The sequence below is a fragment of the Oryx dammah genome, unplaced genomic scaffold, assembly GCF_014754425.2.
Source record: "Oryx dammah isolate SB20612 unplaced genomic scaffold, SCBI_Odam_1.1 HiC_scaffold_26, whole genome shotgun sequence".
Classification (NCBI taxonomy): domain Eukaryota; kingdom Metazoa; phylum Chordata; class Mammalia; order Artiodactyla; family Bovidae; genus Oryx; species Oryx dammah.
In genome coordinates, this window is record NW_024070210.1 from 86,575,008 (window position 1) to 86,597,657 (window position 22,650).

Here is a 22,650-nt window from a genome sequence, read left to right on the forward strand (position 1 = left end):
TAGCCTAGGAAGGTTTTTAAAAATGTGTCTTTCAAAGTTACATCCCTTCTTTCTCTAATGTTGTGTTGAGAAGATAGATTCCATTATGGTCATATGTTGCACAAGAAGAAATAGTTCTTGGCCTGTTAATGTCCAATAAGACTCTCTTGCCAGTATAAGGAAAGATATTCTGGCACAGTCCTTTTCATTGTATGTTTGGATATATTGCATATTTGGAAGTTTCAGCTACTAACAGAATTATTATCTGCTTCTTCCAAATCCTATTATTTGTTGCTTCTGAGAATCCTATAAATGGGTGTCTGTTGATGGATTCCCTACAGTAATGAAAAGGATCAATAGTATTGTAAAGACTATACCACTGGAAAGAATTATGTGCTATCTTTAAGTGAAAATTGAACAGTGCTTTAAAATAGCATTGCCATTTTTGATTATTTAACCAAAGCTGTCAATATTTCATATGGAGCACATGCCAGAAAGAGAAGTTGCCTGGTTACTTTATGGATCAAAACAGGAAATGCTCACTGTGCTCAAGCTGGACTTAAAAAATAAAATAAATTACTTCATCATAAAGTAAATGACTTTATGCTATTGCCAAACATTTATCATTTTCTATTTGAGTCTATTCAAAAGATGTAATATACTTTTTAATTGCCATACATTTTATACTGGTGTAGGGCAGAAAGAGAAAAATGTCTACTGCTAAAATCCAACTGATAGCTAGGAATATTTATTAACCTAAATTAAAATAATCACAGCTTTCTTTCACCAGCTTTAAGTTTATGAAGCACATCGGTAAAAAGTCAATGTTACTGATTCATTACCATCTGCAAATTCAAAATGCTGATATGTTCAGATAGATTAGGTAGAATAGGCATTATCTGGAAAAATCTCAATGGAGTGCTTCAATTCTTGACCTCAGACATGTGGTTTTGAAATAAGTAGTGCAGACCTCAGTTATGACTTAGTTTATTGTGATACAATTTGCACATACCATAGGTGAAATGACACCCTTTAAATCCAATTTATCTTTGAGGAGAGGTTTTTATCCTACTTCTGAATATCAGCATTAGAGTGAAGCTTTACTGCATTAAAGATTCCTGTATCTTTAACCACAATTAACATATAAAGTTCTAAAATATTTCATAGCATCAATGGGGACAAAACCAAGACTCACTCAATATAAATAGTGCACATACATTCTAAGGTTTTGAGGACTGTTTAATGTAATATACACGTATGAAATTATATCACTTAAAAATGCATTTCACTTGTAATATGTCTATCAGCCTAGTATTCTACAGGGAAGCAGAGTTAAGCAATCCACTCTGTTACCTTCAAATTTCAGTGGAGGTTAATGATAACGGAAGGGACACATGAGGTTAGGGGAAGCCTCTCTCTTCTAATCCTATTAAGATAGCCTGTGCCTTTTCTAGACTGCCCTCTTTAAAAGAAACTTCCTTCATGAGCCCATGTATTATTGCCCATGAACACTCTATCTAGCAAGATTGAAACAATCTGGGGGCAATTTAATAATTGCCAGTTAGTCTCTGAAAAGCATGATTTGTTGAAAGACTTGGTTTGGGGGCTCAGCAGCTATGAGGTGCAGAACATCAGGATCAGGCAGCTAAGAGAAGTAGCATTACCCCTAAATATTGTCCCTCACAAACCCCCTCATTTTGTTTTTTAGCTTCCCCAGAAGTAGGTGCCCAAAATCACTTGTGATTGGCTCAGAGGAATGGTTGAGAGATAGAATGAAACAGAGGTTAGGAAATGTTAACAACTATTTGTCTTTTAGTTTCTTTATTGTAAAAAAAGATAGCAGTTAATTGTGAAAACACCTGCCAGAGCAAACTTAGAGTGGCTAATTTCTAGTTCTCTAGTGGGTAATTTTGTAGTGACTGTTATGGTGCTTCAGATATTAGGGCCCTAACTATCTTTTGGAAGAATGCACAGCCATAGACTTAGACCAGGGCAAATTCAGAAGCAGAGAGTTTTCTTCCTGGAGCCATTTCACTTCCCCTTTCTAGGGTTTTCCCCCTTTCTTTATGGCCACTTACTGAACAGCTAGGATTTTTTTTTTTTTTTTGTAGAGCCATGGATGTCCGTAGTCTGCCACATGCCCTTTGCAATATGACTCCCTTGAGCTCTCCAAACCTGCTCCTTTTAGCCCAAACTGACTCTCACATTTCTTAGGGTCCTACTAAAATGACTAGCTAACTAATATGATGATGAACTAATCCATATTAAGGCAATAAATATTGATAGCAGATGAATACATAAGTAGAGCCTTCAGTTCCTTAATCCAAATGAATAAATACTTTCAGAATGACAATTTCTGTAAGGCCCATAGGAAGGTACTTTGAAACACCAAAGGACTAAAGTGTGTTGTGCTCAGTCGCGTCCAACACTTTTGCAACCTCATGAACTGTAACCCACCAGGCTCCTCTGTCCATGGGATTTTCCAGGCAAGAATACTAAAGTAGGTTGCTATTTCCATTTCCTACTCCAGGGAATCTTCCCGACACAGGGATTGAACCCGCATCTCTTGTGTCTCCTGCACTGACAAGTGGACTCTTTACCACTGAACCACCAGGAAAGCCTGAAGGCTAAAGCAGATCCCATCAAATCAACTCAAGTGTTCCATAATAGTCTTCATTGTAGGGCTGACTCCAGAAGACCTAAAAAGTTCCTCCAAGGTCAAGAGAATGTGAAATATTTAAACAGAGCCTCACTTGTCCACCCTGCTTACCTGCTGGTGACTATAGATGCTATATATTCCAGGAGGAACTGGCACATTTGCATTCTCAAAGACCCGTTTGCTTCCAGACTTGGTGCTATAGAAATGAGCTAGTTCAGGCTCTGGGCCTAGGATGGGTATGTTCAACATATCTGCCACAGCCAGATCGTCTCTGTGGAGGAGCCCGCTGACAATGTAGGCTTCTTTCCCTTGGATGAGATTTTTTATTCTTTTGATTGCCTTGGGACTGTACATCAGGTGAGTAGCCAGGCACATATGCTGCTTCTGGGGGGAGATCATAATATTCTTGTTAAAAGGTGTTCTTTTTCTAGTCCATACACCTAACCTATAATGTTGCACACAATAAATGCATTATTAATAGCAGGCTGGGTTATGACCTATCCTGTTGTTTAGCAGTTTAAAATGATAAAAGCTGTTGGGGTGAGGCTCCATAATCGCTCACATCTTTAGTGTGTTGGAAATAGGCTCACTGGGAATAGAACTAATTACTACACATCTGTATTTATTTGATCCATGTGGAATTATCCTTCTGTCAGAAGGAAAAGAAGCTGGCGGCCTTTGGATAATAGTGATTCATCTCTGCAACACTTCTGGCATGGTTTAACACTAAAGCGTCTGGAAAATCAATACAAAAAAATGAAGAAAAGAGCCTCCTAATATTCTTCAGTATTCAGAGCTCCTAATCTGGCAACCCTTTAAATGATTCAGTAGGAAAAGGCACTTGACTTGATACCCTCTTCCCAAAGTTTTACCACAATTTCCATTTCAAGAGTACATCTTTTTATGATGATTGTCATGGTTCTTGACCAGCAATCCAGAGAGGACTCATGAATGGAAAATATTTGAGAATTTCAGCAACACTCAAATTCCTCTTCCAACGGAAAACTCTCTTTATTTTTGACTACTTACACCAGCTCAGCAATACATGTGACTGTCTCCTTCAATTAAATAAATAATCCTGGCATGTCTAACAGGGGCAGAGGATGGAGCCAGATGGTCAGCACAAACCAAAACTAATACAAGCATGTCTCCGTGCTCAAGGAGTGGGAACACAGATGAGTACAATTAATGCATAATTAATACAAGGCAGAGAAGGGCCATAAAGAACTACAGAGGGCCTTGGAGGCATGGAGGAGGGAGGCAGAAGCCACATGCTAGTGGGAAGAGCTGAAAAGGCAAATCACTTATCTCAGGTGGGCCTCAGTTTTCTCATCTGTAAAATGAGTATAATAATAGTACCCATCTCATAGGGATGCTGTATTAAATGAGATGATGCATGTAAAGCACTTATAATAGTGCTTGGCTATAATAAGCACTTATTAGCAGATGTTATATTATTATTGTTATCTGCTAATATTATTGTTATAAAAGAGGTTGGGGTTAAGGTAAATTTTGAAGGATGGGTAGGATTTTATCAGGTGAGGATGAGCATAGCCTAGGGATGGAATATGAGAACCCAAGATTGTGCTTATTTCTCTAGAGCAGAGAGCATCATGGCACATGAAAAAGTCCTGGGGCTTAGGAGTCAAATGGTTCTTTGAATCCAGTTCTGTCCCTCTAACAAATAACCTGAACTTGGGCAAATGACTTAGACTCTTTGAGACTAAGTTTCTCCATCTGCTGAGTGGGAATAAAAATAACCATTTGATGGGTTCCTCTAAGGATAAAATATGATTATGAATGTTTAACACCTATTATAATGCATGGCATTGAGTTGACATTCGATCAATGGTATTAAAAATTATTATGGAGAAAACTTAAAAAAAAAATAAAGTCACTAAAATGTCATGCAAATAATATAATGCAAGACATGAGAGTCTTAATGGAGTTTAAAGGATTTTGTAGAGTGGCTCCATCTCCCCCCAGAGTCTAATCAAAATTCTGTTCAACAAGGCCTTAAATTGTGGAGAAATTCCAAGCCACTATTTTGGGGAATATCAGGCGCACGAGTTTGCAGACTGTTAGAGGATATGAATGCCGAGTATAAGAGAAAGTGGCTGAGGAGACCCCCTGGATTTCAGTCCTATCTGAATTTGTAACTTGCCAGTTGATTTAGAAAACCTGCTCTTTCTGAGCCTTGGTTCCCCACATTCAAATGAGGGGTTGAACCAGAAGTCTCTAGGGTCCTTCCAGCTGTGATACAACGTTAAAACCGAAGCTCTTCTGGTTATACTATTAAATGGGTACAGAGTTTCTTCTTGGGATTTTGAAAAAGTTCTGAAACTGGATAACATGACGATTGTACAACCATGTGAATGCACTTAATGCCATGGAACTGTACACTTCAAATGATTTAAATGGTAAATTTTATGCTATGTATATTCTGCCTCCCCCTCAAAAAAAGATCCCCCCAAAAAATTCCTCTGAGAGAGGATTTTATGATTTACCCTATTGAACCCTCCCTTCAGAGCAAGCGATCTAAGTTCCTTTTGCCTATGGAGTATGCCTTTTCTACATAATTTAAATCCCTTTTCAAAACCTGCCTTTAAGAATGCAGCTCTAGGAAATCCAGCGCTCCACTGGACAATGAATGGTGACGGCACCTCATGAGTTTGTGTTTCCCATCTGATTGCTCCCTGTTTATCCCCCTATTCATTATCTCACTCCCTTCCTTTCCTTACAAATTATTCCAGTGAGGAAATGTGAAAAAATGATATGTCTGGGAGAACTGATGACTTGAGTCACAAAGTATATGGTGGACTTTTCAGGGACCTGGAAGGATGTTTCAAAGGGGACAGTCTTCTCATGTCAAGTTCCCAAGATCTCAGCACTTTGGCATGTACTCTTCCATTTGATCCATACGACACAATTAACAGTCTCTCTTTTGGAGATGGGGAAACTGAGGCTCGGGTGATTTGCCCATAGCCACACAGCTGGTACACAGCAGAGGCAGGGTTATTATTCATTATTATTTTATTTATTTTTATTATCATTATTATTCTTTATTAGCACAGTTCTCAAACCATGGCTGCCATGATTTCTCTCATTTTACAGACTGAGTAGTGAGGTCTGAGGTTTTACAAAGTGTGATGAGGAGATGGCAGATGCAGCAACAGAACCTAACGTGAACGTTCTGAGCACATTTCCGGCCAGGATGAACTTCTGTCTCCTCTGGGGCTGCTTGTCTTCATTGGCAAGCACTCTACCCAACTCTGTTGTGTCATCTGCAGGCCTGCCTTATTCTTCAGGCAAGATGGTCCCATGGCATTGTGTTCAATGTGTGTTTGATCAAGATTTGACTGTAAGTGATGGCAGAGCATTTCTGACTGCAGGTCTGGTGTGACCATGTAGAGAAGATCACTATCATCAGATCAGTATCATCCAGTATCATCTGTGGATTTATACAGATGAAAAAAATCTAAAATGTTCCTAATGCCATAACATTATGTTGCTGTTTAGTTGCTCAGTTGTGTCTGACTCTTTTGTGACCGCATGGACTGCAGCCCACCAGGCTCCTTAGGCAATGGGATTTCCCAGGCAAGAATACTAGAGTGGGTTGCTGTTTTCTTCTCCAGGGGATCTTCCTGACTTAGGCATCAAACCCACGTATCCTGCTTGGCAGGCAGATTCTTTACTACTGAGCTGCCTAGGGAGCAACCCACTCCAGTATTCTTGCCTGGAAAATTCCATGGACAGAGGAGCCTTAGGGGTCACAGTCTATCAGGTTGCAGAGAGCTGAACATGACTGAACAACTGATCATGCACACATGCACCTGCGAAGCAATTCCAAAACATAGTTACAATTAACTTACCAGCACTCTTTGGACCCGAGACAAAAGGTAGTGAACAACTACCTAAACAAGGAAGCCTTCATAAACATCAAAATATTCAAAAGTAGACATGATGACTTTGTAACAGTATTTTTCACCATTACAGATTCAAAAATTGTATAGTAAATTGGAGAGATGTACAAACAGATTATTGGCACACTTAAAAAGAAATCTCAAAGCCATCCACTGGAATGAAAATAAGCACTGATACAATCTCTCAAATGCATTAAAAAGAAAAAAAGCCATGACTAAACGTGAGCAGGAAATGATTTGAAAGTGAGAGTTTTAATTTTTATATTTTAGAAAGCTGACTGCCTATGAGTGATTAATTACTCAAATACTTTAAACTTAAACTGTAAGAAGTATAAAGTACTTAAAAATATTTCCTACTTGTTTTTTATTCACAGAGATGCAAACCTACACAATGAATGTAACCCCATGAATTTGTTAGTGCCAACTGCCTATCTCCTCTTGGAAGGTGGAGAGTGGACTGTGAAGATACATTTCTCAGGTAATAGGACCGCAGAGCTGGAAAGGACTTTGACATGATCTAATCCATCATTTCATCTTACAGATGAATAACAAAGGATCAGAGAGGTAAAGGTCATCCAGAAGCAAGGTCTTTCCAGTTCATGATGGTGTTCTGGTATCAGAGAGATTTGGGTTCATACTCTGGTCCCACTAGTAACTTACAACTAGAAAGTGAGTATTGGTTTCCTCGGCCACAGAAGGAAATTGATAGTTTCTGTCTTGCTGCTGTGTCCTAAGCATCAAATGAGAAAATGTTTGCTAAGCATTTGATAAATGTTAGCTGTTTACTTGCTTTCCTTTCCCCAAATCTAGTGCCCCTTTCCCATTCCATGCTTCTTCAGTGTAAACTGGCATTCCAGATATAAGGAAACTGCTTATTAGCAGCTATCAGATATTAGCTCCAGTTTCTGGATGGAGAAAATCAGGACATTAACCACACACTAATGGTAGTTCGTTATTGGAATTAACCAGACAAATCACTCCACCAACAATGGCCATGCACTACCACCCACGGAATCGAGAAAGAGCTATCAATCTGTCAATCCTGTCCGTGTCCGGGAATGTGGTCCACTGGAGAAGGAAATGGCAAACCACTTCAGTATTCTTGCCTTGAGAACCCCATGAACAGTATGAAAAGGCAAAATGATAGGATACTGAAAGAGAAACTCCCCAGGTTAGCAGGTGCCCAACACACTACTGGAGATCAGTGGATAATAACTCCAGAAAGAATGAAGGGATGGAGCCAAAGCAAAAATAATACGCAGCTGTGGATGTGACTGGTGATAGAAGCAAGGTCTGATGCTGTAAAGAGCAATATTGCATAGGAACCTGGAATGTCAGGTCCATGAATCAAGGCAAATTGGAAGTGGTCAAACAACAGATGGCAAGAGTGAATGTCGACATTCTAGGAATCAGCGAACTAAAATGGACTGGCATGGGTGAATTTAACTCAGATGACCATTATATCTACTACTGCGGGCAGGAATCCCTCAGAAGAAATGGAGTAGCCATCATGGTCAACAAAAGAGTCCGAAATGCAGTACTTGGATGCAATCTCAAAAACGACCGAATGATCTCTGTTCGTTTCCAAGGCAAACCATTCAATATCACAGTAATCCAAGTCTATGCCCCAACCAGTAACGCTGAAGAAGCTGAAATTGAACGGTTCTATGAAGACCTACAAGACCTTTTAGAACTAACACCCAAAAAAGATGTCCTTTTCATTATAGGGGACTGGAATGCAAAAGTAGGAAGTCAAGAGATACCTGGAGTAACAGGCAAATTTGGCCTTGGAATGCGGAATGAAGCGGGGCAAAGACTAATAGAGTTTTGCCAAGAAATTGCACTGGTCATAGCAAACACCCTCTTCCAACAACACAAGAGAAGACTCTACACATGGACATCACCAGATGGTCAACACCAAAATCAGATTGATTATATTCTTTGCAGCCAAAGATGGAGAAGCTCTATACAAGACCAGGAGCTGACTGTGGCTCAGATCATGAACTCCTTATTGCCAAATTCAGACTTAAATTGAAGAAAGTAGGGAAAACCGCTAGACCATTCAGGTATGACCTAAATCAAATCCCTTATGATTATACAGTGGAAGTGAGAAATAGATTTAAGGGACTAGATCTGATTGATAGAGTGCCTGATGAACTATGGAATGAGGTTTGTGACATTGTACAGGAGACAGGGATCAAGACCATCCCCATGGAAAAGAAATGCAAAAAAGCAAAATGGCTGTCTGAAGAGGACTTACAAATAGCTGTGAAAAGAAGAGAGGCGAAAAGCAAAGGAGAAAAGGAAAGATATAAGCATCTGAATGCAGAGTTCCAAAGAATAGCAAGGAGAGATAAGAAAGCCTTCTTCAGCAACCAACGCAAAGAAATAGAGGACAAGAACAGAATGGGAAAGACTAGAGATCTCTTCAAGAAAATTAGAGATACCAAGGGAACATTTCATGCAAAGATGGGCTCAGTAAAGGACAGAAATGGTATGGACCTAACAGAAGCAGAAGATATTAAGAAGAGGTGGCAAGAATACACAGAAGAACTGTACAAAAAAGATCTTCACGACCCAGATAATCATGATGGTGTGATCACTCATCTAGAACCAGACATCCTGGAATGTGAAGTCAAGTGGGCCTTAGAAAGCATCACTACGAACAAAGCTAGTGGAGGTGATGGCATTCCAGTTGAGCTATTTCAAATCCTGAACGATGATGCTGTGAAAGTGCTGCACACAATATGCCAGCAAATTTGGAAAACTCAGCAGTGACCATGGGACTGGAAAAGGTCAATTTTCATTCCAATCCCAAAGAAAGGCAATGCCAACTAATGCTCAAACTACCACACAATTGCACTCATCTCACATGCTAGTAAAGTAATGCTCAAAATTCTCCAAGCCAGGCTTTAGCAATACGTGAACCGTGAACTTCCAGATGTTCAAGCTGGTTTTAGACAAGGCAGAGGAACCAGAGATCTAATTGCCAACATCCACTGGATCATGGAAAAAGCAAGAGAGTTCCAGAAAAACATCTATTTCTGCTTTATTGACTATGCCAAAGCCTTTGACCATGTGGATCACAATAAACTGTGGAAAATTCTTCAAGAGATGGGAATACCAGACCACCTGACCTGCTTCTTGAGAAATCTGTATGCAGGTCAGGAATCAACAGTTAGAACTGGACATGGAACAACAGACTGGTTCCAAATAGAAAAAGGAATATGTCAAGGCTGTATTTTGTCACCCTGCTTATTTAACTTACATGCAGAGTACATCATGAGAAACGCTGGACTGGAAGAAACACAAGCTGGAATCAAGATTGCCGGGAGAAATATCAATAACCTCAGATATGCAGATGACACCACCCTTATGGCAGAAAGAGGAACTAAAACACCTCTTGATGAAAGTGAAAGTGGAGAGTGAAAAAGTTGGCTTAAAGCTCAACATTCAGAAAACGAAGATCATGGCATCTGGTCCCATCACTTCATGGGAAATAGATGGGGAAACAGTGGAAACAGTGGCAGACTTTATTTTGGGGGGGCTCCAAAATCACTGAAGATGGTGATTGCAGCCATGAAATTAAAAGACGCTTACTCCTTGGAAGAAAAGTTATGACCAACCTAGATAGCATATTCAAAAGCAGAGACATTACTTTGCCGACTAAGTTCCGTCTAGTCAAGGCTATGGTTTTTCCTGTGGTCATGTATGGATGTGAGAGCTGGACTGTGAACAAGGCTGAGGGCTGAAGAATTGATGCTTTTGAACTGTGGTGTTGGAGAAGACTCTTGAGAGTCCCTTGGACTGCAAGGAGATCCAACCATTCGATTCTGAAGGAGATCAGCCCTGGGATTTCTTTGGAAGGACTGATGCTGAGGCTGAAACTCCAGTACTTTGGCCACCTCATGCAAAGAGTTGACTCACTGGAAAAGACTCTGATGCTGGGAGGGACTGGGGGCAGGAGGAGAAGGGGACAACAGAGGATGAGATGGCTGGATGGCATCACTGACTTGATGGACGTGAGTCTGATGAAGTTCAGGAGTTGGTGATGGACAGGGAGGCCTGGCGTGCTGCGATTCATGGGATCACAAAGAGTCGGACATGACTGAGCAACTGAACTGAACTGAATGGTAGTTCTTTTCCTTCTTGCTTCCCAATATCCACAGTAACTCTGACATTGAGGATAGGGAATAACTAGGAAGCACCAAAACAATCCTTGCATTGATAGAGATATTAGGAAGTTCCTAAGATTATACATAAGCGGCAAAAGTGGCCCTTTTTCTCTTGCTTGTTCTGCTCCTGCCCTTGCTACCTCTTCCACAGCCAAGTGATGCCAATGAAATAGAGCTAGGCAGAGAGCTCTTATGGGAATATTGAGGTATCCTATTATGAAAAAGCAGAATCCTCATTTTGGTTGTTGTTGTTCCATCTCGCTAAGTCATGTCTGACTGTTTGTGACCCCCATGAACTGCAGAACATTAGGCTACCTGGTCATTCACTGTCTCCCAGAATTTACTCAAATTCATATCCATTGAGTCAGTGATGTCATCCAGCCATCTCATCCTCTGCCACCCTCTTCTCCTTTTGCCTTCAATCTTTTCCAGCATCAGGATCTTTGCCAATAAGTCAGTTCTTCACACCAGGTGGCCATTTGGTAGAAGAGTAAAATTCAGTGAGTACACAAGCAAAGTAGAAATGCTATAGCATCCCTTGATTCCACTGTCCCCTCCCCATGATTTTGGTCAAATCGTGCATCTGAAGTGTCAATGGGTAGTAACTCAACACATCGATAATACTTCCTACATGAACCATGCAATTGGTTTCTCTGATGATTGACAGTTGATTTGGGTGCATTGCACTTGTGAATGAAGAAAGTTATCTTTATCAGCAAATTCAGACACTGCTCAAAAGTATATAGACTATTAGGTATTAAAATGTTGATTGTTTACCATGGAAAGTTTAAATTCTTGCTAAAACATGGAGAAATTCATTTCATGCCGTCTCTTGCACTGCCTTATTCTAAAAACGCTGCCATCATGTTTCCATGAATTTCCCAAAAGTTCTTGTCTAGGGATAAGATTCCACTCAGAATGCATTCCACTCATTAAAAATCAGTTTCTAAAAAAGTTTAAAAAAAAATCTGAACCTTGTTCATGATGAGTCCTGTGATACAGCATATAAGACCAAATTCCCCTGGAGGGAAAAAACCCCATGGAATCACAAGGAATTTGTTCTTGTTTTTAGTCACCAAGTTGTGTCCAACTCTTTTGTGATCCCATGGATTCTAGCCCACTAGGATCCTCTGTCCATGGGGTTTCCCAACCAAGAATACTGGAATGGGTTGTCATTTCATTCTTCAGGGGATATTCCTGACCTAGGGATCAAACTTGTGTCTCCTGCTTGGCAGGCAGATTCTTTACCACTGAGCCACCAGGGATGCCTGTAACAAGGAATACTAGTTTGGAAATCAGAAAACAGAGGCCTTGATCTAAAGGCTGTCCCTAACTAGGCTTGTGACCACAGGCAGGCCCCAGCCTTTCTCTGCCTCGGTGTTCTCCACACAAAATTAAGAAAAAGCAACCGTAGATGTTATAAATTCACCTGCTTGATGGTACAGCCCAATAACTATAATTAGGCTTCAGCTACAGAGAGACTGGGCAGCAGTAGCTCAGTCAAGTCTGCAAGTTAAACTGGGATATTTATTTACTACAGTCCAACTAGTAGTCTAATCAGTAAAGCTGTTAAACTTGCAATAATATTTCACTGATGTGTACCAGAGCGTTGCAAGTTATAAAATTTCCAATTTAATTTTACTGCATCCCCGAAGCTGTAGTAATTAGAAGACAAACTCACAGTGAAGATGTTTATAGCTTCAGGGGTGATAATTTTGAACCTGTCCCGCAGGTCACTTCTGTCCTCAAGGTTCCCCGATTTGACAGCTGCCTGTAGACTCAGGATTTTATTGTAATACAGCAGTAACTCGTCATTCATTCGATGGGAGCAGATGTAGATGACGCTCACTTTGGCATCTGAAGACAACAGGCACAATGTTAATTACTGGTATAAAGGTAAATGACATTACGAACTCTGGCATCGGATTGATGTTGTGCAGTTTAAAATAAAGAGCATATCCAAAAGCCACATTCAAGTTAATTTAGATTGGTTTTGCACAGATCCTAGCAATTCAACTGGACTTTTTAAACTTTAGCATTTCTCTAAAAAAAAAAAGACAACGCCATTACCAAAAAGTATACACAATGATTACTTCAGAAGGAGAACTGAGAGATACCATGGAATTGTACTTTCAAATAAATACATAGGGATTTAGCCCCCAAACTCCCATTAACCTCAATGGGAACTGCATACTGCTTTTAAAATTCATCCCATTAACTTTAGTAAATTATAAAACCAAGCTATTAACTTTAGAAAGCTGATGAAATTGCAATTTCTTATTCTGCTTGGACTTGGGATTGTTCTATCCAAATAAATGGTCTGATTATGACCATAGCAATGATTATTTCAGGAAAGCAACCTTTTCCTTTCTCTATTCCCAAAGAAGACTATATTACTTAAATAGGACATCTAGTGATTCTTGGTTTAAGGGAAACACTATCTTAATTTAACTATTCTCCTTCTTAAGATGTGCTTCTTCTTATGTGCATAGAAAGAAATCCTAATTAAATTTCCCATCCAAATGGAATAGTGAGATGAGATTACCCACTCCAGGCTGCAGAATATTTTAGTGAGTGTGGACAGGAAATCAGCAGCCAATGGAGTCACTCATTCATTCTTAAAATAACTGATTGATCACTAGGGACAAAGCACTTTGCTAGACACGAAAGGAAATACAGGAATCAAAGCAACTGAGATGTTGCCTGTGAGAAGCCACATTTCACATGTACTGCTGCTGCTACTGCTGCTGCTAAGTCACTTCAGTCATGTCCAACTTTGTGCGACCCCATAGACGGCAGCCTGCCAGGCTCCCCCGTCCCTGGGATTCTCCAGGCAAGAACACTGGAGTGGGTTGCCATTTCCTTCTCCAATGCATGAAAGTGAAAAGTGAAAGTGAAGTTGCTCAGTTGTGTCCGGACAGCCCTAAAACATGGTGGAGGGCGGTAGATCCATGGCACATGCAGAACAGGTGCCCAGGAAAGGTCAGAGGAGGAAGCACTGTAAACTGTCTCCTTCATCAAGCAGGGTGGAGAGGGGAGGATTTTAAGACTCCTCTGTTCAGTTTGGCAGAGTGTACAGAGCACAGAATGATTAAATTCTTGCTCAGCTGCATGCAGGCTGGGGTACATTATTTAATCTTTCTAAGCATTGGTTTCTTCCTTTGTAAACAGAGAATCAAATCACCCAGGGCACAGAGTTTGGGAGAGTATGAAATGAAAGAACACACACACACACACACACACATACACACTCACATAATGCACCTGGTGCAGTATCCAGCACACCATAAGTGCTCAACTAACAATACAGATTCACCAATCTGCCCCTAAGTCCACCCTGACCGGGCCAGCTAACAGTGATTCTACACCTCGCCCTCCACACTCGCGCTCCTTTCCATCAGTGCCTGAAGATGCAACACGATGAAGTAGTGTCCTCTGCTGTTCCATCTTGCTGTTCCAAATCCTTTGATCTTGTCTCTCCAAACTCTTTAAAGGTAAGGTGTATGCTTTTAAAAGAAACCCCCCATGCCCTGGTACAATGTCAACTGTGCAGGAATCACTCGATAAATATTTGTGAGTTGACCAAAGGGATCTGGGAGAATGGAGAGGCTCCGGAAGTTGAAAGTCATACACGATAGTGAGATTCACAGCATGCAGGAGAAATTTGTTCTGGAAAAGAGCATTTTGTGGCTAGAAGCAGTGTCTGCTGAACTGGACCAGAGGTGGGCCCAGAGTAAGTGCTCCATAAATATAAATACTTAAGTGGCTCCTACTTAATGTCGAAAGCACATTGCCATATGAGCCTCAAAATAAATTAACCGAGGAGACAGCAGTTACAAAACTTGTATTCAACTGTTGAATGATCAAATTAGTCATCACAAATCTTGTGTTTTCAATAAAAGTCTAGTATCTTACCAAACTAGTGGTTTTTAAAACCAAACTAGTGGGGGATTTAAGTATAAAAAGAGGACGCAAAAACAAACAACAAAAATAATAAAGATTCCATAGAGCAAGAAAACTAAATTTTTCTTGGGAAGAAATTTCTGGGTTACAGATAATAAGAAATCATGTTGTTAATTTTACCTTTCCTGCTCATTTTGGGCAAAGGAATGTTATATCACTAACAGTAATATCCAGTATTATCCAGTTTGATTGTGGATCGACAAATATTCAAAATTAATTGGTGATTTTGGAAAGGAATTAATGAGAAGATGAAATTGTTTTGATTGCTAGTCAATAGTCAGTATCAGTCACTCTCTTGCTTAAACTCATCTAGAAGTTGAAAACATTAGCCACTGAGGTCACCCACCTGATACCCTGACTTTACAGCCAATATCTGAACACGTCTTAATGTGTGATCAGATTACCTTTGTTTCCCCTGAATAAGCAGAAAAATCAACACACTTTACTAGGAATTAACAGAATTTAAAAAATGAAATCATTGATTCTTCCACAAATTACCACTTATTTTTCTAGTTTCTTTATATTTTTTTACTTCACAAGCAAGTACTTTTCCTCTCTTCTCATTTATCTATAAACTTTTATTACTTCTCTTGAAGGGGTTTTAGGATTGCATTGCTATGTCATGAAGATGGTATACAAAGAAAAGGCATTTGGTTCTAATATCTCAGAAAGGTTCATATTAGCAAATTTCCATTGCAGGTAGACATAAGGCTGAATTATTGAGTTATTTAAAATAGAAGCCTAATATGTTTAAGTTTTCTCTAATAAAGAGAATCCTTTGTAAAGAAATTCTTTGGTGATGGTTTGGACTATAAATATACAGAAGGGTATATAAAAAGCTAAAGAAAAAAATTAATCCAAATAAATTAGAGCAAAGCCTGCCCTCTGCTGCACTTCAGTGGTTTCCACCCAGTCAGGTTTTTAGTTGAAATAGCTCAGCACCAACAAATCAATCTTAAGTCATTAAAATAATTTTTGTAAGGCTGAAAAACAATATTAGTGCCTAGATAATAGATTAAAGCAATTACCCTATTATTATTTTAGGACACTGTAAATTTCTAGTACTGATGTATTTTTGTTACCAAATGGCATTTATAAAATAATAATGATGCTGAAATATATATGAATCATGTAAAGTATGTCATTCCAGGGAGCCAGCTAAATTGGTCATTGATAATTTAAAATTCTTCCTTGTTTTGCTTAAATAAGGGCCAAAGGAATTATATTTTAGCAATACTAAGAAGTTCTTACTTGGAAACTTATTTTTTTAAAAAAGGCTAGTTTTTGTTTTTTGGCCAGGATCTCCCATACTGATTCAATATTATTGCTTAGGCTTTGAAACTTTTATTCATTAAACCTCATTTCAAACAGTGTCAAACAAAGCCATAACATTCTTGTATCCTTCTTTCTGGGCCCCAGGTTGGTGTCTGATTTAAAACTGACCAAACCAGTACTAGAACTCGACTTTTACAAAGATGTCTCTATCACTCAAGGTCTGTGTTTCTAAGAATTCCCTTCACTAGGTACTTTCTGTTTTCTCATAACCAGATGATACATATTTAAATAGAAGCTTCTTTTAAATCTATCTTCATTCCCCTCTTATTCTTATAATGAAAACACAATGTGCAAAACCATAGTTCTGACACCTTCCACTCATTCCTCATAATATAATAGACAATATTGACACAGATATAAAATGTTGACTTTCTTCACAGCCAGATTTGGTAAAAGAAGAAGAGTTGGGGCTATAGGAGAGAAATCCTTATTCAATCCTGCAGCAAAGAGAATTAGAAAATTACCCAAGTATATTGGTTAAAATGCCACTCATTTATTCAAGTTGACTTTACTATAAATATGTTCTTTAAAAACGAAACATTCAATTGCCCTACAACTAGAAGTACTTTTCAAAGAAAAGTACAAGCCTTTTCTCTGTAGAGTGAAAACAAACACATTTAATCAACATTCATTGATAAAACATCGTGAAGAGCCATTTGTGTAAAAGTATTTACTATACCTAAGATGTCACACAGCCTCCCCAGCTGCGTGTTCTGCTGTGTGTTGAAATCGGCAATATTTTGTCGCACAGGCTGGGAATAACCTAAAAGGCAAACCAGATGTCAAAATTCAGAAAGAGCAAGTCAATATGGTAAGATGGCACATGAGGATTTCAGTGTCATGGTCCACATTTCCAGAAAAGAATCATCTCTGAAGCGTCTTACAGAAACAATCCAACTCCTAACAATGAGGTCCTTGCTCCTCAAGGGATTAAGCATTACTCTGGAGGATGGAGGATGTGCTAGGCAGCATATTCTGCAACAGAGAGGTTCATATTTTTCAATACCAACAAAGCTGCTGGGGATCAGGATCACAGAAACATGGGGAAATTTTGGCAATTTAACACGAATGTTCAAAAGAGCACGTAAGAACATTATGCCCAGATTTTAAAAATATTTTACCTTTTTAATCCATGCATCTGATGTGACATTTTGAAGTATGTCCTGGAATCATTCTCAACTGATACTCAGATTTCAGACAAAACCCTTGCTGTTGCAACTATGTATTTAAATAACTCTAAATACTAAAGAAATATGCTTCTGCTTACACAGAAGCATATTTATTTAACTTTAAAGAGCAATAGAGGTTAAAGTAGGTACTTTGTCAGTACCAATGAAAGCCCCACCATTTCTTTGGTGTCCATTGGAACGGCAGAAGGTGTGTGAATTATTGTCCCAAAATCTTCTACCGCAGGAAAAATTCCTGCTACTTCAGGGGTTAAAATTAAAAAGTGGATCAAAACACGAACTTAAAAAGCATGCACACTCACAAATATGCATATTTGTTTATACAAAATTCAGCAACTGTAGGTGTAACTTTTTAAAAAAATAATAAAATTGCTTTTCACATTTTGAAGAGATGCTTCAATGCCTCCTTGTGGTTAGTGAGCCCAAACACATGTTTCAAGTTAAACTGCTGTAGATAAAGTGATTTTAAATACTACATCTTCGAGATGTGACAGATTTCCTTTTCAGCATAAGGAAAACTATAGCAATTCAGGCAACAGGGCTTCAGATCAAATGAACTCTGATAATTGGCTCTTTGCTTTGATGTTAGTGTTTAAACACTAGACAACGTCTGGAAATTAAATGAGTTTACAATTCATCTAAAAGTCTCCCTTTAGCTTTATGAAGATGAGCTTAAGAACTAAAAAGGCAGAAGGACAAGAGGGCTATTTGAATTATTTTTGAAAAATTATTAATTTCTAAAATAATTTGGGGAACTCTTCCATGTATGAAAGTTAATATAGACAGCTACAAGCAAGGCCACCTTGATGTGCAGTTGCAATAATGTCACTCTTGGGATTTTGCATATGTATAATTCTGTCTATACTCAGATAAATGTTTAGGAAGATGTATTGTGAATATCATCTATCAAGACTATAAGAAGGCAGGAAAATGCCTAGAGAATAAAGTATGATTAAGAAAAGTGCCTGAGAGCATTCTACAAACGCATTTCCTTTCAAAAGTAAAGATAAAAGGCAGTGTGAGATGGCTCATTAAAATGATGTCCAATTTAAAATATAAAGGATGTCTGATCACGTTCTTGCCACATATGCAGCATGTGAGTAAGTCCATGTTTCAATCAATTACTTGAGGTCAGTTTTCCAAAAGATTACTCAGTACCTTTGTTACCCTGATCAAGGAGCATATAGAGTGTCATGCAGGATTATGATAAAATGTTTACTCAGTTAACCCTACAAATATACCCATATTACAGAACTGTATATTAACAATCTCAGGGCGTTGTTACAGAGGATCATATGGAACAACTGATAGGAAAATATTTTGTAAACTGTAAGTTACTGTGTAAACAGAAGGTATTTTAAAATTACAAGGTATGAGGACTTCCAAAGCTTGTAACAGCAAAAATAAATTCTGCCACAAGCAACAGATCATTCCACATGGGCAAGATACATTGCAAGGCACATTGCCATCAGCAGAACAGAAGTTAGGAGTTGATTTTTTAAAAAGTCAGATTTATTCTTACGTTTTGTACATCCACAAAGTATACATGTTGACACCGGGGTGAAAAGACCTCATGGGTGTGGGCAGCATATATTAAATACAATAGTGACTTAACCAGGAAATTGTCAGCACGGATGTTGTGGACCTGAGGAGTTCAGCAGACATGGCCGGTGGCAATGAAACATCATACTCTGGAATACAATCTGCGAAGTCATGGATATGCGACTAGAAACACCAGAGGAGTTTTGAGAAAGCTTCTACTTCAACCCTCTTCATTACAGATAAGGAAACTTGGGTAAGTCCCTTGTCTCTTTTCCAAGGTAACATAAACTTACAAGTTATTATATAGTTCAGATACCACATCTTTAACTCTTGTGACAAATGTGCTTGTGTCAACTGAGAGAGAAGACAAGACTCCCAGTGTGAGGAGAGAACACCAGAGGGGCAAAGAGCTTTTGCCAATTTTCTCATTTTTGTTTTCAGTTGCTATGTCAGGCAGAATAATGGCCTCCAAAGCTGTCCCTGTGCTAATCCCCAGAACTGAGAATATGCTAGGTTACATGGCAAAGGGGAAATAAAGCTGCAAACGGAATAAAGATTTCGAATCAGCTGACCTTAAAATAAGGAGATTCTCCCAGACTATTTGGCTGGACCCAATGCCATCACAAGGACCTTGAAACGGGAACAGGTGACTATAGAAGAAAGGCGTGGAGAAGCCACGTTGCTGGCTTTAAAGATGGAGGAAGCGGGCCATGGGCCTTCCTTGCTCATTCCATGGTGGGTGGCTTCCAGAAGCTGGAAAGGGTCAGAAAACAAATCCTTCCCTATAGCCTCTGGCAAATGCAGCCCTGTCTACACCTTGATTTTAGCTCCTTTCACAATGGCACCCCACTCCAGTACTCTTGCCTGGAAAATCCCATGGATGGAGGAACCCGGAAGGCTGCAGTCCATGGGGTCGCTGAAGGTCGGACACAACTGAGGGACTTCACTTTCACTTTTCACTTTCATGCACTGGGGAAGGAAATGGCAACCCACTCCAGTGTTCTTGCCTGGAGAATCCCAGGGATGGGGGAGCCTGGTGGGCTGCCACCTATGGGGTCACACAGAGTCGGACATGACTGAGGTGACTTAGCAGCAGCAGCACACGTCTCAACTACAGAATTATTACTATGAAGCAACAAATTTGTATTGTTTTAGCCAGTAAGCTGTGGAAACAAAAACTGTAAAAATTCTTAAAAATATGGGAATACCAGACCACCTTACCTGCCTCTTGAGAAATCTGTACGCAGGTCAAGAAGCAACAGTTAGAACCAGATATGGAAAAATGGACTGGTTCCAGATTGGGAAAGGCTGTATATTGTCACCCTGCTTATTTAACTTATATGCAGAGTACATCGTGAGAAATGCTGGGCTGGATGAAGCACAAGCTGGAATCGAGATTGCTGGGAGAAATATCAACAACCTCAGATGTGCAAATGACACCACCCTTATGGCAGAAAGCAAAGAGGAACTAAAGAGCCTCTTGATGAAGCTGAAAGAGCAGAGTGAAAAAACTGGCTTAAAACTCAACATTCTAAAAACTAAGATCATGGGATATGGTCCCATCAGTTCAGTTCACTTCAGTTGCTCAGTTGGGTCTGACTCTTTGCGACCCCATGGACTGCAGCATGCCAGGCCTCCCTATCCATCACGGACTCACGGAATTTACCCAAATTCACGTCATTTGAGTCAGTGATGCCATCCAACCATCTCATCCTCTGTCGTCCCCTTCTCCTCCTGCCTTAAATCTTTCCCAGCATCAGGGTCTTTTCAAATGAGTCAGCTCTTTGCATCAGGTGGACAAAGTATTGGAGTTTCGGCTTCAACATCAGTCCTTCCAATGAATATTCAGGGTTGATTTCCTTTATGATGCACTGGTTGGATCTCCATGCAGTTCAAGGGACTCTCAAGAGTCTTCTTCAACACCACAGTTCAAAAGCATCAATTCTTCAGTGCTCAGCTTTCTTTATAGTCCAATTCTCACATCCATACATGACCACTGGAAAAACCATAGCCTTGACTAGACGGACATTTGTTGACAAAATAATATCTCTGCTTTTTAATATGCTGTCTAGGTTTGTCATAACTTTTCTTCCAAGGAGTAAGTGTCTTTTAATTTCATGACTGCAGTTACCTTCTGCAGTGATTTTGGAGCCCCCCAAAATAAAGTCTGCCACTGTTTCCACTGTTTCCCCATCTATTTCCCATGAAGTGATGGGACCAGATGCCGTGATCTTCGTTTTCTGAATGTTGAGCTTTAAGCCAACTTTTTCACTCTCCTCTTTCACTTTCATCAAGAGACTTTTTAGTTCCTCTTCACTTTCTGCCATAAGGGTGGTGTCATCTGCATGTCTCAGGTTATTGATATTTGTCCTGGCAACCTTGATTCCAGCTTGTGCTTCATCCAGCCCAGTGTTTCTCTGATGTACTCTGCATGTAAGTTAAATAAGCTGGGTGACAATATACAGCCTTGACGTACTCCTTTTCCTATTTGGAACCAGTCTGTTGTTCCATGTCCAGTTCTAAGTGTTGCTTCCTGACCTGCATACAGATTTCTCAAGGAGCAGGTCAGGTGGTCTGGTATTCCTGTCTCTTTCAGAATTTTCCACAGTTTATTGTGATCCACACAATCAAAGGTTTTGGCATAGTCAATAAAGCAGAAATAGATATTTTTCTAGAACTCTCTTGATGATCCAGTGGATGTTGGCAATTTGATCTCTGGTTCCTTTGCCTTTTCTAAAACCAGCTTGAACATCTGGAAGTTCACGGTTTGTGTACTGCTGAAGCCTGGCTTGGAGAATTTTGAGCATTATTTCACTAGTGTGTGAGATGAATGTAATTGTGCGGTAGTTTGAACATTCTTTGGCATTGCCTTTCTTCGGGATTGGAATGAAAACTGACCTTTTCCAGTCCTGTGGCCAGTGCTGAGTTTTCCAAATTTGCTGACATATTGAGTGCAGCACTTTCATGGCATCATCTTTTGAAATTTGAAATAGCTGAACTGAAAATCCATCACCTCCACTAGCTTTGTTCGTAGTGATACTTCCTAAGGCCCACTTGACTTCACATTCCAGGATGTCTGGCTCTAGGTGAGTGACCACACCATTGTGATTATCTGAATCATGAAGATCTTTTTTGCACACTTCTTCTGTGTATTCTTGCCACCTCTTCTTAATATCTTCTGCTTCTGTTAGGTCCAGACCATTTCTGTCCTTTATTGAGCCCATCTTTGCATGAAATGTTCCCTTGGTATTTCTAATTTTCTTGAAGAGATCTCTAGTCTTTCCCATTCTATTGTTTTCCTCTGTTTCTTTGCACTGATCACTGAGGAAGGCTTTCTTATCTCTCCTTGCTATTCTTTGAAACTCTGTATTCAAATGGGTATATCTTTCCTTTTCTCCTTTGCTTTTCACTTCTCTTCTTTTCACAGCTACTTGTAAGACCTCCTCAGACAGCCATTTTTCTTTTTTGCATTTCTTTTCCTTTTTTTTTTTTGCATTTCTTTTTCTGGTCCCATCACTTCATGGCAGATAGATGGAAAAAAGTAGAGAGAGTGACAGATTTTATTTTCTTGGGCTCCAAAATCACTGCAGATGGTGACTGCAGTCATGAAATGAAAAGACAGTTGCTCCTTGTAAGAAAAGCTATGACAAAACTATTCAGTGTATTAAAAAGGAGAGACATCATTTTGCTGACCATGGTCCACATAGTCAAAGCTATAGCTTTCCAGTAGTCATGCACAGTTGTCAGAGTTGGACCATAAAGAGGGCTGAGCACCAAACAAGTGATGCTTTTGAATTGTGGTGCTGGAGAAGAGTCTTGAGAGTCTCCTGGACTGCAAGCAGATCAAACCAGTCAAACCTAAAGGAAAGGAGTCCTGAATATTCATT

General features: G+C 39.5%; 1 protein-coding gene across 1 annotated transcript in view; it reads right to left on the bottom strand.

Annotated features, from left to right (window-relative positions):
• LOC120852518 (IQ domain-containing protein H-like) overlaps positions 1 to 22,650 on the bottom strand; it is a 112,832-nt gene that overhangs the window by 80,304 nt on the left and 9,878 nt on the right. The window contains 3 exon segments of the mRNA XM_040225798.1: positions 2,750 to 3,022; positions 12,418 to 12,593; positions 16,714 to 16,797. Of these exon segments, the coding sequence (XP_040081732.1) occupies positions 2,750 to 3,022; positions 12,418 to 12,593; positions 16,714 to 16,797 (533 nt within the window).